This window comes from Drosophila suzukii, chromosome 3 (assembly GCF_043229965.1).
Source record: "Drosophila suzukii chromosome 3, CBGP_Dsuzu_IsoJpt1.0, whole genome shotgun sequence".
NCBI classification, from domain to species: domain Eukaryota; kingdom Metazoa; phylum Arthropoda; class Insecta; order Diptera; family Drosophilidae; genus Drosophila; species Drosophila suzukii.
In genome coordinates, this window is record NC_092082.1 from 72,717,581 (window position 1) to 72,739,588 (window position 22,008).

Genomic DNA, 22,008 nt, shown 5'->3' on the forward strand with positions numbered 1-22,008 from the left:
AACAATTTTTCAAGTTCCCAACAAGAGAGGAGCGGCCACAGTCCAAATGGATTGTGCAAACTCCATGTACATTGTGCACATTTCTATATGTATAGATTTTTTACAAATTAAACAGTAGTCGCAGTCCGATTTTAGTTGTTTTCCTTAGTTTTTCTTCTATTTTTTTTGTTGCCCGCCTGCGTGTTGCGGTCTCATAAAAATTTCAGCTAAAAACTCTGAAGCTCTCCGATTTCTGTTATGGCAGCCATTTTGGATTAGCCACCATGGAGTGGTGTGTGTGTGGCAATAAAAGGAAATCAAAGTTTATGACATTCACTGGGCAATCGCACTTGTGTGGGTGAGGGTCCCAAAGTTGAAAGTGGATAAGGCGGAAAGTCCTTAACTTTATCGATGTCTGAGTAGGGAAACTGAATTCACTTGGGGAATACATTTTGTTTATGATCTTAAAATTGGGATTAGAGAAAATGTTTTGTTTTAAAGTTTATATAGTTTCTTATAAATACTTTAAATTTGTTAAACATTATTTTAAAGGTTTCTCTAAGTTTCTGTATTTTTAAAGTCCCCCACTTTTCCATTCTATCATTCTCCCTCATTACCCAAGCAATCAAATCAAACAAATTGTTGACAAAATTCCAGCGAAGTAAATAAATAAAAACGCCTGGGGTCATTAAATCAAGCTCACGCACACCTAACTTAAACGCACCACCCACAGAAAAAAAACCACCCATTAAAGCAGCAACCACCAAATCAAGGCAAATTACAATAACTAAATGCTTTTGTTTAGACCCACAAGAGAAAAAAAAGAAAGAAAATATATATTATGTATGTATAAACGGGAGTTGCTTTTGCCACTAAATAAATAAACTGTTAAAATATGCAAGACACTGAGAAAAAAAAAGGGGAGGTCATAATAACTACAGTGTGAAGGAAATTTCCATAAATCACTTTTTATTAAAGGCAACTTTTCGCGTGACAAAAATCAACTAATGTGGTTAATAAAAATAAAACAAAAAAATAAGAAAAAAAACCTGAAACCTACCTGCTAACTGAGGCGCCAAGTGAAACGCCTGTGGATGGGGGCGTGGCAATGGGGAAGAGGGGGCGTGCCAAAAGTTTATAGCAAAGTTAAACTGAACTTAAGGAACAAACGATGGAAAAGCCTGAGCTTGGAGGCAAAAGAAAATGTTGCCGGGCGGTGGAAAATAAAACCCCCCCCCCATTGCCTCATGCCCATGTAAATCACTTTCTGCGAAAACTTTTCCCACCAAACGTTGCTCGAAATTTATGCAAATGTTGTTGATGTTGCTACTGTTATTGCTCTTGTTGTTGTTTTAGTGGCTGTTGTTGTTGTTCTTGTTGTTGTTGTTCTCTCACCCTTAACAACGCCACCTGGCGTTGGCAATTGTCGTTGACATTTTCACCTGCTTTTCCTTGGGTGTGATAAAAAAAAATGAGCGAGCTAAACTTTCTGCCCCAAAAAATAAACGAAAAAGAGGGAAAATAAATTCTTAAATTGTTTTTAAATACATTTCAACACTTGGAAGGGTGAAAATAGGAATATGTCAGTAAATTTCCCTTTTGATTGACACTTTTCTGTGGGCTTTATGAGCACCGGTTCAATGTTGATTTATGTTTGATAGTTTTCCGGCATTAATAGTTTGATGTCGCGGCAGTTCCAACTGTTTCGTTAGTAAACCTCTGAAATGTTTGCCCGATAACGTGACAGAAAATCAATGAATATTGAAATGCGTTCCTTTTTGGTTATTATTGGTGGCCCCGCAATTGGGGGAAGTTTGTGTTGAGTTTGTCTGCGATTAGGAAATAAAATGGGGCCAGAAATAACCAATAATTCATTAGGTGTCTGTCACTGTATGATCAAACACCTGCACTCTCTACCAAATACGGGGGTGGAAAAGACCGAGATATATAGATAGTTATGGGCGAAAAATCGATTTGCTATCAACGCTGCACTAAAGTTAATGAACGTTGGGAAAATAATTGAATAAAATGATAAGTATATGATGGTTTTCAACCACATTATATATGTATTTAATTCAAAATTTACTAGGTCAGCTCTTTAATTTTAGCATTTTCAATATGTAATATGTAAATTTTGTTTATTTCCTCAAAGGTTTGTCTATGTAAATTTTTACCTTTCACACAAAGTGCCTTAAAGTCTTTGTAGACCAACACAAACTTTTATCTAATAGCATTTTATGCTTCACTCACCCACAGTAGTTGGGTTTAGTTTTCTTTTTCTGAGAAAAGGACAGGCAGTGAGAGAGCGAAAGAGACGGGCAGGGACACAGCCATTGTCCCACCACATATGGCAGCTTAATTTCATTTAGCTGTGACCTCCCTGCTACACCCTGCTCCTTCTTGAGGCCCTTCTCATACATTTTTCTCATGGTCTTCGTACGCTTTTCTAAATGCGAAATTCCCCGCCTATAGACGACAACACGCCCACAAAATGGCATTCAAAAGGCAGTGGCGTGGCAGAAGGGGGGTGCAGAGGGGGCATGCAACTGCCAGCTCACTCATTATGTCCTAGACAGGACTGGAATCCTAAAGAACGCTAGGGCACACATTAAAAATGTATGGTGCGCACGAAGTGCACCGGAAAAATGGGATACATTTTTAGAAAAATATAGGTTGGGTATTTTTTAAAAGATATTACAAGACCTATGGAAAAAGATAGCGCTTATTAGCCAAATACTTCTAACCAACACTAAAAATTACATGACTTTAAAACCAATTTTAACGTGATAAATGATATTTATCTAGTTTACCACATTATAAACGAAATTAAAATTTAAAATATCTCTTATAAGTCAGAGGAATACAATAATATTACTATTGATTGAAACTATTTTTATAAAATGCCATATTGCTACAAAATCTTAGGTGTGACAAAGAAAAACCAAGGTATCTTACAGCAAAAATCTCAGATAATCTTATAAACTTTTAAGAAACCTCCATAAAGCCAAGTAATATATTATAATAATATTTTGTTTCTTAGAAATCTTAAATTTTTTGTTGCTCTGTGGTGCAGATGCGAGTGCTAGCAAAACGTTGCCTACTTTTGTGGTCGTCGTCTAGTTCAAACACACGGAAAAACGAGAGGCCCTGAAGAGTAGGGTGGGGTTGGGGGGTCAAGACAGGAAATGCTGCTCCCTCCTTCGTCCTGATCATGATGTGTGTGAGTGTGTTTGTCTTTTGTTTGCTTTTTGCCGTTGAAAATCAGGCTATCGATTTTTGTCCCACAACGAAGGAGCCCAGAATCGCTGTAATGGGGCGGCGACTTTAAGGCTCTGCCAGTGAGGGGGCGTGGTTCCGTGTTACTTGCGCTTTTTCCGCATGCTTTCTGTTTACTTTTTCACCGGAGGAGGAAGGACACACGAACCCACAACCTCAATGCGGAGCTTTAAGCAGATTTCCAACGGCCACTCTGGAAAGTGGCCACTGAAATGGAAATTCAATTTGAAAATGCTGCAGACGGGCGGTCAATCAAAGAGTTTGACAGTTTGTACTGTACACGTGGTGTGGGTTATTTAATTTGCAAATAGAAACTAATTTACCGGCAATTAGCAGCAGAGGTAGCAGGCAGCAACACCGAAGGCCAAAGCAAACAAGGACGAGCAGACAAGTCCTGTGTGTTGTATCCTAAAGAGGGGGGCTCATTCCATCCAAATAACCATTGTGTTGGTTTGCTTAGCAATTAATGATTTTCAGTTAATTTGAGTGGCAAGTCGAGCATGAAATTGAATTTAAGACGCTGAGCACGTAGCAATCATAAAAATATGGCAGTAGTCGTAGTCGTCCTTTTTACTACCAATGAAAAGGAGTGGCAGTTGGGGGAGGGGACATCCCTGTCAATTAATAGCAAGTTTGTGGAGGAAGTATTGCCAGTCGTTGAATTGTTGATTCCAAAGAAGTCACGTATTCGGGAAGTGAGCAAATGAATCGAGAATGAGGCCAACCGAAGTGGTTTTCAGCAGTATCAAAAGCAAATAAGTGTGGTATAATATGACAGGAGAAAGGCAATTAAAGCAGGCCAAGCTTCATCAAAGTTCCATTAAAGAGAGGTTAAAAAGATCATGGCCCAAATAAATTCAGAAATAATACCATTCCATTATGTTCAAAGACAAAATATATTTCTGCAGCTCTTAAACTCCAGTAAAATTGGTTTTAAATCAGAATGCCAAATGAAAACAAAAATTGCCCAATTAATTGAAAATTCAATAATTAAACTCTGTCATTATATTCAAGCCTTTCTCTGTCTGAACAGACAATTTCTGGAACAGGCCAATTCATTCAGACCCCAGTTCCCCCTTTTTCGAAAAACTCTATTTTTCGGTTGAAATGCTGTCAGCGCAATTTTCCGTGGCCATCAGAAAGCAATTGTCAAACGGGACAATCGGACTGGAAAAGCCCGGGAAAATGCTCGCCCACCGCCCACCACGTCATTGCAGGTGTCTGGCTTCTCCGAATGCCAGATTTTAATTGAAATTACGTGCATTCATGTCCCAAAGCACCGACTTTATTCAATCAACCAGGGTGCTTAAAAAAACCCCCCTCTTTAAAGGGTTACTTTCTGTGCGTTTAATCTCCAAAATCCCTGAACGGGGCGTGAAAAAACCTAATTGACTTTCTAATAGTTGAGCAAATAGTTGTGTGAGCCCCCAAAGAATGCAACAAAGCTGGCCAGACAATCAAAGTTGGCTGCTGAAAACCACCCACAAGCCACCCAAAAATGTTTGCCACACACACAAGAATTTTCTTCTCGCTCGTTGGATTTTTTCTTTCTCTTTCCCTTTCCCCTTTTTTTTTTTTGTTTGTTACGGCAAATAGTTTTAATGGGCGGCGGTTTTCCGGCAAGAAGTCAAACTTTTCCACAGGCAAAAGACAAAAGAGGAGAACAAGTAGCGAAAGAACTCGCTTCAATTTGCAGCAATTTGTTATGAAATTCAAAGGGATCTGCATGGTTTTACTACTCCCTCTCCGTTGGCAATTTGCAAGGCAATTAAACTTGACGGGGGAAAGTTCCTCTGCAATTTTCCCTTGGACCGTACCACGTTGCGTATGCGCAATGCTTGACCGGCGAGAAGTTGGTGAAATAAAAACTGCATAAATAAACACTTTGGCTGGGGGACTCCGTTGGACTCCCTTTTACATTCCATGTAATTCCGTGATTGCGCATTTATGGCTTCATTTGCCTCAGATATTTTTATGTCTGATTCGTTGGGGGGGGGGGCGAAAAATTCATGAGGGTGAGGAGAAAAAAAAGAGGCTTCTTCCCTTTGTGGTAATTTGCAGCGTCCTTTGAATTCCCCCCTTATCGAACTTTTGTCCTGCGGCATTTGGCCATATTTTACTTTAAATGTGCTCTTCATGTAAATGAAGATTCCACTCTTTTTTTATACCAATCCATATATCAACATTGTATTTACCGCTGCACAAATTAAGGTCACATTTACCGAACATTCTCTCGCGATTTCCACTTCTGTGCGTCATCATTAAATAAAGAAAAACCAAAGTGAACCGAACCGAGGCAAACGTAAAAAGGAAATTGCGTAATTTCATTAATAAAATAACACTGCCAAGGAAATGGAGCGCATTTCGGTGGTTGGTGGGGTTCTTTAGTGGTTTGGATTTTACACAATCAGTTCTCTTGGGTTGGGGGAATAAAATGGCCATGAAATCTCCTACTTATGCATAGTAAATTTGGCTGTGAGAGCGAGGGGGAATTAACCATGAGAAGGGATTTTAATGTTTTAAAATTTGAGATTTCGTACGTTTTTAGGTGTTGAAAAGGGGGGAGTTTTTCCATTTTTTTCTTACAAAAACTTTAACAACTTTCTTGGTAAACTGGTAGTTTCGCAAAACTACGAGTAATTCCCCTTCTATATGTTCCCAAAGTACCTCCCCAAAGAAGTTTGTCATCGATTTCTGAACTTTTCATAATTGAGTAACGTAACATAAACTGGCTTAACCTATTTTTCATTACTCCTTTCACGCCCCGATGTCCTTGAGTGGCTGGAATTTATGGGAGGAGTCGAACAAAAAAAAAAAGTAAGGACCGGAAAACGGGGCCAATATGAAATTCTTGCAAGGTTGCAAGGGAACAAAATAAAGAAAAGGCGGAAGGAATAAAGTTTCACAGAACTTATGAAATATATGGCAAAGTTGAGGCGTAAATAGAAACTACAATGTTGTTGTCGACTCCGCCTCTTTTTGTGTTCCACGCCCCCTTTCCATCCTCATTTTCCTCCTCCTCGCCGTGGCTTTTCTTTTGTGGCTCACGTTTCACGTTGGAAATTGCGAGTAACGAGGAAAATTAAAAAGCAATATACAAACAGCAATCACGCACACAGCAGCACAAAAAGAATGCTGAAACTCAAATTAAAGCAAGTCAAACTAAGTGCACTGTTAAAAATTCAGAATAAATTATAATCTTCTATAAAAAGGAATTTGTTTTAATAATCAAAATTATGAAGATCTATGACACTTCTTTGATTTTTTAATAACTAACAAGACTTTTTATTAAGTCATTACAACACAATCATGATTTAGTGAATAAATAAAAGAAAAACCCTGCCAATAAATCAAAAAACTAGTGTCATAATGCCCCTATCATTTTTAAAACATTGTCATAATGCCTTAATAAGTTTTAAATCAGTGTTTCATTTTTTTTATAAAGTTTGTTTAATCCCAATTAATAAAATGTTCGGTTTTTTTTTAAATACTCCTTCAGGGTTTAGTTAAAAAGTAAAATATTTTTCTGATTTTAGATCATGGTCTAACTTTTTTCTCTGTGCCTATGTGGGTGTGTCCCGAGCCTAAAAGTAGGCATCAAAAGCACACGCGTGTGGTCATTAAGTAATTCGGTTTAATGGTCAGCGAGCTGGCCCCCCTTTTTGGATCCAACTCTCCGCCTCTTTAGCCCACTTTATCAGCGCTTTTTCCCACCAATTTCCCCATCCCCCAAAGGCCACTACTTGTGGGCGGATCGAGTGGGTGGTTGCCTAATGAGCCACACACAACGCGAACAGAACACGCCGAAAGTGCGCTAATGTTTGTTTGTGGCATTAATTTTGTTTACAAGTCGTTTGGGCAAGAGGTCCCACAAGGGGGGTCACTACCCATACTAGCCACCCCCTTTGCGACCCCCCTAAACTGTCCTTTCATTAGCGAAGGGGTGACCCTTAAACCCCAACCCTTACTTTTTGTTCCCCCAGTCAAGCTTAACTGCTCCTCCATCATTCATATTCAATTTGCGTTCTGTTTTTATTGCGCCTTAGCACAGACTACAAATATTTGAGTTGCACTTATTCAGCTTGGCTATGATGCAGATGGGGGAAAATAAAATAAGGAGGTGGGTTTTGGCGAGGGAAATGGACACTTCCTCGAGGAGTACACTTAATTGATTGCTTTTCAGCTTGAGCTAGTGCGGAGGGTTGGCTGCGTAATTGATATTTAATTAAAGCGCAGCAGCTCAGCTGAAGTAGTTGCCAACTCATGAGTGTCCTGCAAAAAGGACGAAGAAGGGAGACATCGAGCGTGAGTAATGGCAGTCATCTCAAGTCAGCAGCTGGGGAAAGTGAGTCAGTAAGAAGTTCAAGTTGAGCACAGGAAATTGGAAAAATAGGAAATTAAATTAAGTGGCCAGTAGAGATTCCAGATTTTACAGTTCCAGGAAAAAATGTACTTAAATGTATAAAATATTTGAAAGGAACTCTAAAAGATTCAACTATAAATTCTTCAAGCTAATTGAATAAAACTGCAATTATCCACACAAAAGCAACCACAGAAAAGAAGCCAAAACTAATTCGAAATAATTATACCAACTACTCCTCCTCGTTTTCCCTGAAACAAAATCCACACTTGAGGAAATTTCCGTCACTCGCAACAACAAAAAACTATGTCAAATGGTGGAAAACAGGAAAAAAAGGGAAAACACAGACCGAAATAGAAGCAGAAAATACTCCAATTGCAGCAAATCAAGCCGAACAACTTTGTATATATGCCACTTGAAACTTTCCGGCTTTTCCGCAGACAAGGTGAGGTAGGCAGTTAGCCAGTTTACCCAGGTCCTCGAGCGCTTTGTTTGCCTTTCTGCTGTTGCTGTTGCCGTTTCTGTTGCCACTGCTGTTTTCCTGCTACCCTTACCGTACCTTATATTTTTTTTGCGTTTTTACCCGGCCATAATTATAAATCAACTAGCTGAGTGCGCCCCACCTGCTGCTCCTGCTTACTCCCAACTAACTAATCCACTCAGGCAGAAGCCGAAGGCAACATTAAAAGCCGCCACCGCCACCCTCCACAACTCCAATGAACTCCCGCCTCTGGCGACCCACTTGCAACAAGTTGGGTGGGGCTGGTGGGCGGGCATATTGCCACAGTTAGTTGACTCACTTTCACTCGAAGGGCGTCACAGGACTGAAACTGAAACAGGAGCAGAGGCGATGTACACAGCGAAAAAGGTTCTAGTCCACATATAAAACTTAGAAATGTAATGCATTACATTTTTAGAATTTGTTAGAAGTATTAGGGGTTCCTTTAGTTACCACTACCATTTTATAATCTCACTTAAGAAGTGTCTTACAGAATCCTGTGAAAAAGAAAGCGTGGTCTTTCGAAATCAATATATTAAACTTCACTTTTTAAAATGTAGTGTTGCATACTTTTGGACACTTATATACGTTATGTTAAAATTCCAGATATTTTCTAAGAATTTGCTGGAATTTATTATCGAATTACATGTAGAGTTTTAAAATCCGGTTTAAAGTGCCTAATAGTTTGTTGTGAAAAAGGATTCGTATCACGGAAAGAATCCATAGGACATCACGATTTAAAAAATGTTGCATACTTTTAGACACATTGGTAGATTCATATATTAAAAACAAATCATTGTGATTTCTGTGGGACTCTTGGTTTCCCTGTTATTCTTTGACACCTACAAATATTTTTCAAAACTTCGATTTGCATCAAGTCTCCGTGACTTTCTCTCAGTGCAGGAGATAGTGGAAAGGCGACCCCAGTCAGGGCATTTCCCCTGTGTATGACATCAGCTATAATTTCCATTACGAGTCGAGCGCTGAAAATTGTACACCAGGGAGCTTATTAAGCACGCTCCCCCCAGTCCGCCCTGTAATGTGCAAATGAAATGAAATAAAAATGTCAGAGCGCAGGGTTCGGAATGCCAGAAAAATGCTTAAAACCAGAATATCAGAGAATGCGAAACGAGAGCCACACGACACCGGGAAACTTGGCCAGTATTTTCCATAATTTCGCTTCTGGCTTTACCCCGCCCCCTTCTCTCTCACTTGTTGCCAATCCGCTGCTGGTCTTGAACTACCAATCCTTGCCCCATAATTCCCATAATTCCCTTGTCCTGAGTAATGTTAGCCTAAGGACAATAACTCGAGTGTGTCATGTGCGGATCGTAAATTTGCCACTGACCCGGCCATTTGCATAAATCACAGGGTATTGCAGTGGCTAGTGGGAATGTAAACTTATAGGGCCATTAAAGTCGCATCCAAGAAAGCTTTAATAACGAGTTTTTTTAAAAGAGAGCTGAACAGGAAAAAGATTACATTTCCAAGAGGCTTAAATTAGGATTTAAAAGAGATCAAGTAAATATTAACTTATTCCTAACCATTCATTTTAAACCTCTTATGGTGGAATAAAACCTCTGTAATTGAATGTTGGCTATCTTTTTCTTCCAGTGTTTTGGAAAAAGGGGGGCAGCACTTACGTCACTGGGCAACTAAATCAAAGCATTGCATACTTTACGGGCGTGAAATTACATAAGTTCTCCAACTCTCTTTGAGCCGCTCGTCTTTTCCCTTCTCCAGTTTCATTCACTTTCCCTTTGTTTTCAATTTCGTTTTAATAATCGTAAAGGGGGGTAACTGGAAAAAGAAGCTGGCAACCGGGAGGATGGGGGAGTCTTTGGGGGGCCATGGCAACCGATGGCTCAGATTTCAACGCTTATTTGGCTTCTGATTATTATTTCATGCTCGTGGGCCTCACTGAGAGTCCTGAATCCTGAATCCTGACGCCCCAACTCCCCGAATCATCCAGAATTCCGAATTCTGAGTGCTGTTCTCACGCATCACGCGCCCAAAAGTATGCAGGCCATGATATTTGCTTTTTATCGCCATCGCCGCATTTCCCCATTTTCACATTTCGCGTGGAATCCCTGTGTCCCGAGTTCGTGTTCCTCTGCTCCGTTGTTTTCCAAAACTTTTGCGTGTTATTATTATTTTACTTTGCCATCTTTGTACTGCCACGTTTCAGTTTTATTTGCCCTTTTTTTTCCCTCAGTTTGGTTTGGTTTTATTTTTCCTGTTGCCCTCTGCCCTGCACCATTCATCAATAATTCACATTGATTTCTTTTTCCTTTGCAACGCTCTTGGCTTAATGTTAATGTTATCCCAGTTGGTTTCCTCAAATTCGCTTTGTTTTCCCTTCAATTCGCCATGTAAACAATTGACAGGAGACTTCAACGAGGGAGTACTGTATTCTTAACGGGGGGGAGGGGTAAATGAAAGCTTGGCAAAGTCATTGAAGTCCTTATGCATATATCCTTATGCTGCTCGTGTACGTCTAACAGGTGCGTCCAGGGGGACTGCAAATTTATGCCAAAGTACAGTCTGCAATCTGACTTTCCTGGGGAATATTCCACATTCAAGGAATTCCAAGGGAAAAGGCATTAATTCCTTCGCTACATCAAAGGGAATGGAAAATGTTGGGAAAGAGGGACATTAGAAGGTGTAACCAATCTTAGTTGGGTATCTATTAAGGGGTTCTTTAAAGTAAGTACAGTCTAAGTATTACAAAAATCAAATGAATATTAAATATTAACAACCAGATTTTTTCTAGAAATCGTTAAAACGTAGTTTATGGGTGTAGTTTCTACCCTTTTCCTGTTTTTTCTGAAACGCATGAGTGGCTGTTGCTCCTGGTGATGATATGGCCACATCGCAAAAGACAAGGCATAAAAAACAGAGATGTAGATGTACGGGGAAATGGAAAAACAAAACACTCAGTCATGCGTTTTCCTCATCCAGCTCCTTGTTATTCCACTCTATTTTCTGCATACTGCATGCTGATACGATTTGATTGGATTTGATTTAATTTTCCAATTGAAAACACTTTATCATGTTACCCGTACACGTGTGTAAATGTGCTAGAAAAAACACGAGCAGATGCTGTTGAGTTTTTACGATTGAGAGAAATCCATATGGGAACGGGGCGGTTACTTGATATGACTTACTGTGACGGCTTATTAAGCCAGAGGTTCATGTAAGCCAACACAAATCCCATAGCAACAATAATTACAGCGAAGGAAATAGGGATTTGTTGCTAGGTAAAAGTATAAAGACTTAAAAAACGGAGGATATAAATTCTATGAGGATTATTATTGGTAGAGCTATAAGCTATTATTTGACTTATAAGTACTGAATTAAAACGAACACGTACATATGTTGCTCAACGAGGTATGACATTCGTCGATCTGACGATTATTTTTGTTAGAGTAGCAAAACTAAACTTTAAGGGCGAGAAAATGAGATTCAGATTTTGGTCAAAATTACAAGATTCACATTTTAGTCAACAATGCGATTTTTCTTTCCCGTTTTTCACCTGTAGTTTAGCCAAATCAAGGCCTACGGCTAAAAGACCGACTGTTTTGAGCAGCTTGCTAAATATGCTAACGATCCTCATCACTTTTAGGAAAATTTATTTTTTGACCAATTTCCTCACTTTTTTTCGAAAAATGGCAAAAATTAAACATTTTAAGGTTGAAATGCCAATCGATTGAAAATTAAACAACGAGCTCAACGAGGTATGACATTCCTCATTCTGACTTTTATTTTTTTTATGGCAGCCAAAAAACTGAATTTTTATGGCGAAAAAAAGGGTTCAAATTTTTGTCAAAAATACTAAATTCAGATTTTTGTCAAAAATGCAAAATTTTTTTTCGGTTTTTCGATTGTAGTTCAGCCAAATCAGGGCGTACAGCTAAAAGACCGACAGTTTTGAACAGCTTGCTAAATATGCTAACGATCCTCATCACTTTTAGGAAAATTTATTTTTTGACCAATTTCCTCCATTTTTGTAGGGGTTACATCACTTTTTTTTCGAAAAATGGCTAAAATTAAAAATTTTCAGGTTAGAATGCCAATCGATTGAAAATTAAACAACGAGGTATGACATTCCTCATTCTGACTTATATTTTTGTTATGGCATCCAAAAAACTGAATTTTTATGGCGAAAAAAGGGTTAAAATTTTTGTCAAAAATAAACGATTCAGATTTTTGTCAAAAATTCGACATTTTTTTCCGGTTTTTCCATCGTAGTTCAGCCAAATCAAGGCGTACAGCTAAAACACCGACTGTTTTGAACAGCTTGCTAAATATGCTAACGATCCTCATCACTTTTTGGAAAATTTATTTTTTTTACCAATTTTCTCAATTTTTGTAGGGGTTACATCATTTTTTGTCGAAAAATGGCAAAAATTAAAAATTTTCAGGTTGAAATGCCAATCGATTGAAAATTAAACAACGAGCTCAACGAGGTATGACATTCCTCATTCTGACTTTTATTTTTGTTATGGCAGCCAAAAAACTGAATTTTTATGGCGAAAAAAGGGTTAAAATTTTTGTCAAAAATAAACGATTCAGATTTTTGTCAAAAATTCGACATTTTTTTCCGGTTTTTCGATCGTAGTTCAGCCAAATCAAGGCGTACAGTTAAAAGACTGACTGTTTTGAGCAGCTTGCTAAATATGCTAACGATCCTCATCACTTTTAGGAAAATTTATTTGTTGACCAATTTCCTCAATTTTTGTAGGGGTTACATCATTTTTTGTCGAAAAATGGCAAAAATTAAAAATTTTCAGGTTGAAATGCCAATCGATTGAAAATTAAACAACGAGCTCAACGAGGTATGACATTCCTCATTCTGACTTTTATTTTTGTTATGGCAGCCAAAAAACTGAATTTTTATGGCGAAAAAAGGGTTCAAATTTTTGTCAAAAATACTAAATTCAGATTTTTGTCAAAAATGCAACATTTTTTTTCGGTTTTTCGATCGTAGTTCAGCCAAATCAAGGCGTACAGTTAAAAGACTGACTGTTTTGAGCAGCTTGCTAAATATGCTAACGGTCCTCATCACTTTTAGGAAAATTTATTTGTTGACCAATTTCCTCAATTTTTGTAGGGGTTACATCACTTTTTTTCGAAAAATGGCAAAAATTAAACATTTTAAGGTTGAAATGCCAATCGATTGGAAATTAAACAACGAGCTCAACGAGGTATAACGTTCCTCATTCTCACTTTTATTTTTGTTATGGCAGCCAAAAAAACTGAATTTTTATGGCGAAAAAAGAGTTACAATTTTTGTCAAAAATACAAAATTCAGATTTTTGTCAAAAATGCAAAAATTTTTTTCGGTTTTTCGATCGTAGTTCAGCCAAATCAAGGCGTACAGTTAAAAGACTGACTGTTTTGAGCAGCTTGCTAAATATGCTAACGATCCTCATCACTTTTAGGACAAATTTCCTCAATTTTTGTAGGGGTTACATCATTTTTTTTCGAAAAATGGCTAAAATTAAAAATTTTCAGGTTGAAATGCCAATCGATTGGAAATTAAACAACGAGCACAACGAGGTATGACATTCCTCATTCTGACTTTTATTTTTGTTATGGCTGCCGAAAAACTGAATATTTCTGGAGAAAAAAGGGTTAACATTTTTGTCAAAAATACAAAATTCAGATTTTTGACAAAAATTCGACATTTTTTTTTCAGTTTTTCCATCGTAGTTTAGCCAAATCAAGGCGTACAGCTAAAAGACCGACTGTTTTGAACAGCTTGCTAAATATGCTAACGATCCTCATCACTTTTAGGAAAATTTATTTTTTGACCAATTTTCTCATTTTTTGTGGTGGTTACATGAATATACATATACATACAACATACAATAGCGGCGAGAATAGCATTATAAATTTTAATGATTACAAAAGCTTCAACTCCAAATAATATGATTTTCTGTTGGATTTAAATTGAAGAAACTTTAGAAATTCAATCAACATAACATTCTGGTATTCATGCAACTCGAGGTACTTACACCTTAAGCACTCTCCCATCCCGTTGAATGATTGCAGTTAAACCGATGACCTGATAAGTAACTAACCACCCCCCTTTCGTATCTTCTTCCCCCCCGGCAGCAACTGTTCCGCTCGCAGAATCCCGGCCTTGCAGCAGTTGCCACAAATGCAGCGGCCGCAGCAGCAGCCGCAGCAGCTGCCACATCGGCAGCGAGTGCTGCGGCGGCGGTGGGCGCTGCCCCCGTGCCCAATGGTTCGCTGCAACAGTCGCAGCAGCAACAGCAACAGCAGCAGCAACAACAGCAGCAACAGATGCAGATGGCGGCAGCGTCGCAACAGTTTCTGGCCGCCCAGCAGGCGCAAAATGCAGCCTATGCCGCCCAACAGGCCACGCCCTACGTCATCAATCCGGGCCAGGAGGCTGCCCCCTATATGGGCATGATTGCCGCTGCCCAGATGCCGCAGTACTACGGCGTAGCGCCATGGGGCATGTATCCGGGCAATTTGATTCCGCAACAGGGAACGCAGCCGCGCCGCCCCCTCACCCCCTCGCAGCAGGGTGCCGAGAATCAGCCGTATCAGGTGAGATATATAGCAGTAACCCAGGATAGCCAGTATAGTCAAGGCATTATCATGCCGCACAGTTAGCTGTCGGAAACAATGGAGCATATGGTGTACATAAACTATACATTCAAAGATGCACATAGGTGTACATATGGCAGGTGTCAATTGAATGTGACAAAGGCCTTACACTCGCGGTCACAGCAACAGCGCAGCTAATTAAAGTTGATGAACTTAGTTATCTCTTCTTAAACCAACCAAATCAACTTAAATGTTATTCGAACACTTGAATAGTTAACAAAACCAGTCAAATTGAACTAGAAATACATTTTAACTTCATTTAAGAACAATCAAAGAACCTAAAATTCAAGAGACTACGAAAATAGTTAAAGGAATCTTTTAAATTTGCGAATTTCTTCTTATAAAATAATAAAACATATTGAACATTTGATTTCAGTTGAATAAGAAAATAATTACAGGAATCCTTTTAATTTGAAATACGTTTTATAATAAAAAATTATAATAATTAAAATTAAAATTATAATTATAATAATTATAAAAAAAGTATAGATTTTTTATTTGCTTTAAATTAAATTAAAAATAAAGTTTAACTTCATTAAACAGCAATTATTCAAATTTAAATTCTGGGAACTATGAAATTAGTTAGAGGAACTTATCAAGTGTTAAACTAATTATAATCAAATGTCAGATTGAAATTCGTTTTCCGTGATAATTGGCTAGCTACAAATTGTTTGTATGAAACCATAATTGAATAAAGTTATAAATGTTTATGATTTTAACAAACAAATTTGGTTTATATGTAGTTACCTGTATATGTGTAAATTGAAAAAGTGTAGTATAATGTAAAGCTTCCCTTGTAATTGTAATCATAACTATAGTTAATTGGACCAAAAACGTTGTATATTTATGCTCTGTCTCTCTTTTTTTTCTCTTTTTTATACTCACATCATCAAAACAACACGCTTCCATAACCAACAAACAACAAAACCAAACAAAACCAAACTCTAACCCCTGTACAAAAACGAAATCCGAATCGTGTAAAATACCGTGTGCTGCTGGCGTGTGCTGCAGGTCATCCCGGCCTTCCTCGATCACACGGGCTCCTTGCTGATGGGAGGACCCCGCACCGGGACGCCCATGCGTCTGGTTAGCCCCGCCCCCGTTCTGGTGCCCCCGGGCGCCACCCGTGCCGGTCCCCCGCCGCCGCAGGGCCCACAGCTGTACCAACCGCAGCCGCAGACGGCCCAACAGAATCTCTACTCGCAGCAGAATGGCTCCAGTGTCGGAGGTAAGTGTTCTCACTCACATCGTGTAAAAAAACGATTTTTAGGTATAATATAAAGGAAAGAATAAGCCATTTTTGGTAAAATATAAAGGAAATTGAAGGTTTATAGAGGCAAAATTAACAATAAAAAGAGGTTACACGGCGTATGAGTAATATTTAATATATATGAGCTATACAGCACAACAAGCGCATGAGTAATTTTTAAACAGGTGATTATTATTTTATTAGTTTCGCATTTCTCCACCTTAAATAAGGTTAAGCATAAGGAAAATTAAAGGTATTTAGATGCAAAACTAACAATATATAGAGGCTACATGGCGTATGAGTAATATTTAACATATTTAAGCTATGCAGCACAACAAGCGTATGAGTAATTTTAGAACAGGTGATTATTTTTTTATTAGTTTCGTATTTCCCCACCTTAAATAAGGTTATTTGTTGGCAAAATATGAAGCAAAATGGAGCTATCTAGGTCGTGCTAAGTAAACATAAAAAATGGATTACATGGCGTATGAGTAATATGTATAAAGTCATTGCAGTACATCTTGCGAATAAATAATCTTTAGAAATAATGTTCTTTCATCCTTCAATATTGAAATATTTTTGTATCAATATTTTAAAGGCAATTCTTAATATCCTGCATACTTATCGTTTATTTCGCCCAGTGTTCACTGACAAAAACTGTAATTAGTGTAAAATGTGGCACACACATCTCATCAACATCCCCAATAAAACTCACTCTCCCTGTTGCATGTTTGTATGTACATTGTACAGCCATTAATCTTTGTTTATCTTACAATTCTCTTTGTATTCAAAGGATCTCAGCTCGTAAATAGCAAATTTTCGAGCTTGCCAAATGCCTTTGAGTATGTGTCTGAATAGTAATAATAATAATAGATTGTTGGGTGACAAGGGGAGTAGTCAACCTAACTTGTCAGCTCCATTGCCCCAGACTAAGGAATAATAATATTCATGCAATTTATAATTTCAAATTTTCATTTCGATTATTTTGCGTGCTATGGTGCTCTACATTTTGAATTAACAGGGCATATTAGGTTAGGAGATCCAAAAAGGATTTGCCCTTGTTACAACATGCATGTTAAATAGTTTAAAGAACCTGTATATATATATATACCCTTTCAGTATTCCCCAAGATAAATATTTAGAGCTCCCCAAGTAACAATTACAGGGCATACATGAATCTAGCATTACCTAGTCGAGAATGCATTACTCCGCCATGGAAAGCCATGAAAACCAACTGTTTGTGTCAGTAAATTTTCCTGTTTTTCATACATATCTAATGCACAGAAGAGCCATCGAGGAGAGAACTAACAACAATTGCATGCCAGCACGCAAAATGTTATTATTGCAACTTCGGCTTTCAACTTCAACTATAATGCAACTAAAACGACAACGACAACAACTGCAGAAGTCCCTACAACTGACTCATGCAATTTTAAACGTAACGCGATGAGTTGAGGGGAAAACCCTATATAGTTGAGAGAAAGAAATAAGGAATGGGTTGTTTCAAACTGACAGTTTATGCATTGCAAGTATTAAGAAAGACAGAGAGGATTATTAGAGATCATAAAAAACATAAAGTTTTTAATTTAAAGATTTCATATAAAATCTTAAAATTATTTAAATGATTAATTAGTTTAAGCTTTTTTAATTCCCAAACAAAATCCACTGCACAAGCTCTAAATTTCCAAGTTATCCTTGCAAAGTTTGTCCGTGTGTTTTTGTGATTGGCCAAAAATAACAATTTGCCATAGAATATATCTACAAAATGCTAGAGGGAAAATGTTGACGATGGCTTATATAACTTTGTTGTTGCTGTGCAATTGTTGTAGATTTATAGAATTTCAAATTACAATTAATAACTGCAGTCAGGCATTGAAAGTTTACACTTTGTGCGTTCGAAGTTTAAGTAGTGAAGATATAGCCGTCTCAAGTTGTACAAAGTTTCGCATGAAAGTGTTTTGCAAAAACACATAGATTTTCAATTTTGCATAAACTTTAAATGCAGTTTACAGGGAAAATGTTAAAGTTCCTTAAACTCGATGCACACAGGGAAGAGTTACTGACATTGGACGTGGACAGCTCCATTAACTCCATTAACAATCAGGAGAAATCAATTATTACGCTTTCCACCTACCAATTTTTTTCCATTTTTTGTTGCACTGTGCCCAACCGCATGCAAAAACGCTCTTTCCATTAACGGAACGAATTTCCCGGAATATGGAAGTCGAATCCATCGGACGGGTGGGAGTCGGGGCATTATTATGTCGTTAATTCATTTTGCCTCATATGGCAGTTTAATGAAGTTTCCAGTTTTCTCTTCTTGCACACTGTGTGTTGTTCCACATGACGTATGAGTGATTACGCATTTTAATTTTTCCTTTTTTTCATTATACCCACCAACGTTGCTGCTGAAATTGTTGTTTTAAATGTTGCAATTTTAAGCCGAGTCTTTAAGAGAGAACTGCGATCCGCATAAAAGTGCTCAAGTTATGTAATCCATTTCGGATTCGAGTGGTGGAAACTACTCAATCGATTGCAATCCGTTCTCGAGACCGCAAGTCAAGTCCTGACATGCTTTGCGTGGAGAACCGTGATGATGCCAGGTGATTAGGCTGAGGGTCTCTCGAGGAGTGTGCCACATTCACAGATCCACCTGCATATGCCGTTCTACCAATTTGGATTAGATGCACTGCCAAAAAGGGGGAATTCTAATCAACTATTTGCTCTAGAAACCAAATATCACTTGTCTATATATTTTATTTTTATTAGGTATTTAAATATTACTTTTACAAACCATATTATTTTAATTTAATTATACTAATAATTTAAAAACTAACAATATTGAGAACATAATAGACTAAAAGTTATCTGGATAATTTATTAGGATAGTATAGATAACAAAGTGGAGGTATAACTATCCCATCCTCAGTGAACCATATATTTCATACATTTCCATTAAGAAGAATTAAAAATATTTAGATTTGATGATCACTTATACTTAGAATATCATATATATCATCATAATTCATAAACTTTATTAAAATCGAAAAATAAACATAGGTAAAATTGCAACTTAAATGTATCTCATACCCAGTAAACATTTTCTTTCCCAATGACCCATGACATTTTTCCCCAAGTGTAACCATTTCCACTTGCGCATTCGCATCTCAATTACAATTAGCACATGGCGCCCACAGTTTGTCCTCCGCTGGCACAAATCCCCACTAACAACTGCAGCAGGCAGGCGGCCCACTCATTATGTTGTGCAATCGATGCTGTACAGTGAACACCCCTCTATAGTTAACCCATCCCCATTCTAGTTGACTATCTGTCTGCTTGTCTGCCTGCCTGACTGTGTGTGCAATGTCAAAAAGGCTTTTTAATGGAGATTATATTGTTTTAAGTGGCTGCCTGAAGGAGAACAGCGGGGTGTAGGGAATCCAGCAGCAGCAGCAGCAGTAGGAAAAGAAGGAGGAGGCATATCAGTTCAACGAATCCCCTTCTGCGTCAGAGACAAGCTGCAATTACAAACGTTAATGCGCCTTGGCCTGGCTGGAAGAATGGGGCATGTGGCATGTGGATTGGCAAGAGGGGGAAAATGGAAAGTGGAAAAGGAAAAAAGGAAAATGGAAAACGGAAAGCTGCTTGACTTTGCAACCGCCAAACCCATTTTGGGCATTGCCTTGAAAACAATGGGGTTGGAAAAGCAGCCTCCGCAGCATCAGAAGCATCAGAACCATCAGGAGCAGAAGCAATAGATGGAGGAACATCCTCCTCCTTTTGGCTGCTAAATTATTATGTACACCTTTCGCATGTTGGCAACATGTGATTGCATCACACAGGGGTGCTGGAAAAGTGAAAGGCTACACATACCCATCGAAACCAACCACCCAGCCACCGAAACCACTCTGCATACAATGCAGCACATTGTTCGTCCTGCCAGCCAGCTGCTTTATCCTCCTCCCAGCACACTCATCCCACTTTCTGCGGCAGCCTTTTGTGCAAATGAATTCGTTTATTTTGTAAAATGTCAATTGCTATGCTGGCTTACAGGGGCAGAAACAAGCGGGGCTATAAGGGGTAGAAGAAGGGGTATAAGGGGTTAATGGGTGGAGGAGCAGGAGCAGGAGGAGCAGCAGGATCTGGGTGGATCACATGCAGCACACGGTTGACACTTGCTGCGGTGTCGGGAGGTGTTGGTTGTTGGTCGTGTGTGCACTTTACGCTTAATGAAAGTCTCAATGATGTGTGCCACACGGCGTATGCGTGACGCAACTTCAATTGAATTGACAAAAAAAGAACACAGATTGGTGTAATAGTGGAAGTAAACTTATAATGAGATTTATACGTTACACCGGTAATTAACTCCTTGGCTATTTAATTGCTTTTGATATTTATTTATATTTAAAGTTGAAGCAACAGTCACTGGTTTCTTTTAAATCCTAGTAAATGTAAATTCATTTAAATTGATTTTAATTTATACGAGAGACTTAAAGATTTACTTACATTTTTAATTTAAACAGTATCTTAAATTCTGTTAAACAGGCAGTCTCAGTTATAAAATCTTTAATTCCAGAGACTTTCAAACATTAATTTATTTTTAAGATTTATACATACCTATTTATTTAATCCCACTTTCTTGAAAACCTAATAATCACCTATTCAGTACCTTACTTTTTTTTAAACATATTATAAAGTACATTATCAAGAACCTTTCCACTATTCTTAAAATGTAATGCTCATTGATTTTCCCCTATAAAATCAAATTTAAATTAAATTAAACTAACGAAGATTGATATTTGCAATAAAATGAAGTTTAAATTAAGTTCAGGTTTAATTTTTATCTGTCTGCAACAGTTGCTCGAACTTAATTGCCGCGGAAACAACTAAAAGTTCTTGCAGCGAATGGGAAATCCCGAATGAAATGCTTAGTTTAATGACAGCCAGCGGGAAAGGCGGGCAAAAGTTTGTAATTCTTGCATTTAAATTGCAACTAATTTGGCGCCATTCTCCAGCGAAGAATCCGTAGAAAGGGAAAGACTAAATTTCAAATACAGACGGTGGAAAAACACAAACAATTTGCATTGCATCCATGAAAGTGTTTTTTGCGAGGGGGGAGTTTGGCGTATGTTTTCTGTCTGCTTACTTTATTTTCTGGGCCTGCGTTTGGCTGGATTTTGGATTTTGGGTTTCGGTTAGGTGCGTGTAGTTGCACAATTTAAAAGGGAATTATTCATGCAATTTGTGCGGGGGTGGTGGTGGGTGGCATTTTGGGGGTGCATGGATGGTTTCCCTGTAACCACACCCACCCCCACCCACCCACTAATTCAGAGACTGCCCCACGACCGTCTGTCTGTCTCAGCTCAAATCAGCTCAGAGTGAGAGCAGCCCTCCATTTGGGAGACACTTTGCCAAATGAAACTGCAGCCATGTAGCACACTGACAAAAATAAAACCCTATAAATATCCCGAGAAATGAGACATATGTTTAAACAGCAAAATGAAATAGTTGTAGAAATACTTCAATTGAAATTGTGAAATTTGTAAATATTTTACTTTTAAATTCTTGACAAGATCAAAAACCCCAGAATAATAAATAAAAATAATAAATTACAATTTCAATGTTTAATAAATGTAATTCAAAATCGGTATAGTATTAAATATCGGGTATAATATAATCATGTCAATTATAAAATATTTAGTTCAAAGTCCTTAAATGATTTAAATATCTGGTCTGATACCACATTTTGGCACAGTAAATATAAAATATTCCCAAGGAATATAATATTTTATTCATATTCTTAACATATTTTAAATATTATAAATATCTGATCTGATAATTTAATTAATCCTAAGATAAAAACATTTATACCTATCTTTTTACCCTAAAATTAAATATAGAATAGGTTTTTCCTGTGCATGTGGATCCATGGCTGCTCTCGTGTGGGCGGTGGGTGGCATTAAAAGACGCCAAGTTTATTGCAGGCGACATTCTGTGGTTTAT

General features: G+C 37.9%; 1 protein-coding gene across 12 annotated transcripts in view; it reads left to right on the top strand.

Annotated features, from left to right (window-relative positions):
* The window catches only part of pum (pumilio), a 188,216-nt gene that overhangs the window by 160,715 nt on the left and 5,493 nt on the right, over positions 1-22,008 (top strand). For all 12 annotated transcript variants that reach the window (XM_065865315.2, XM_065865318.2, XM_065865317.2 and 9 more), the window contains 2 exons: positions 14,235-14,696; positions 15,768-15,984. In XM_065865315.2, the coding sequence (XP_065721387.2) occupies positions 14,235-14,696; positions 15,768-15,984 (679 nt within the window). The remainder of the gene's footprint in view (positions 1-14,234; positions 14,697-15,767; positions 15,985-22,008) is intronic.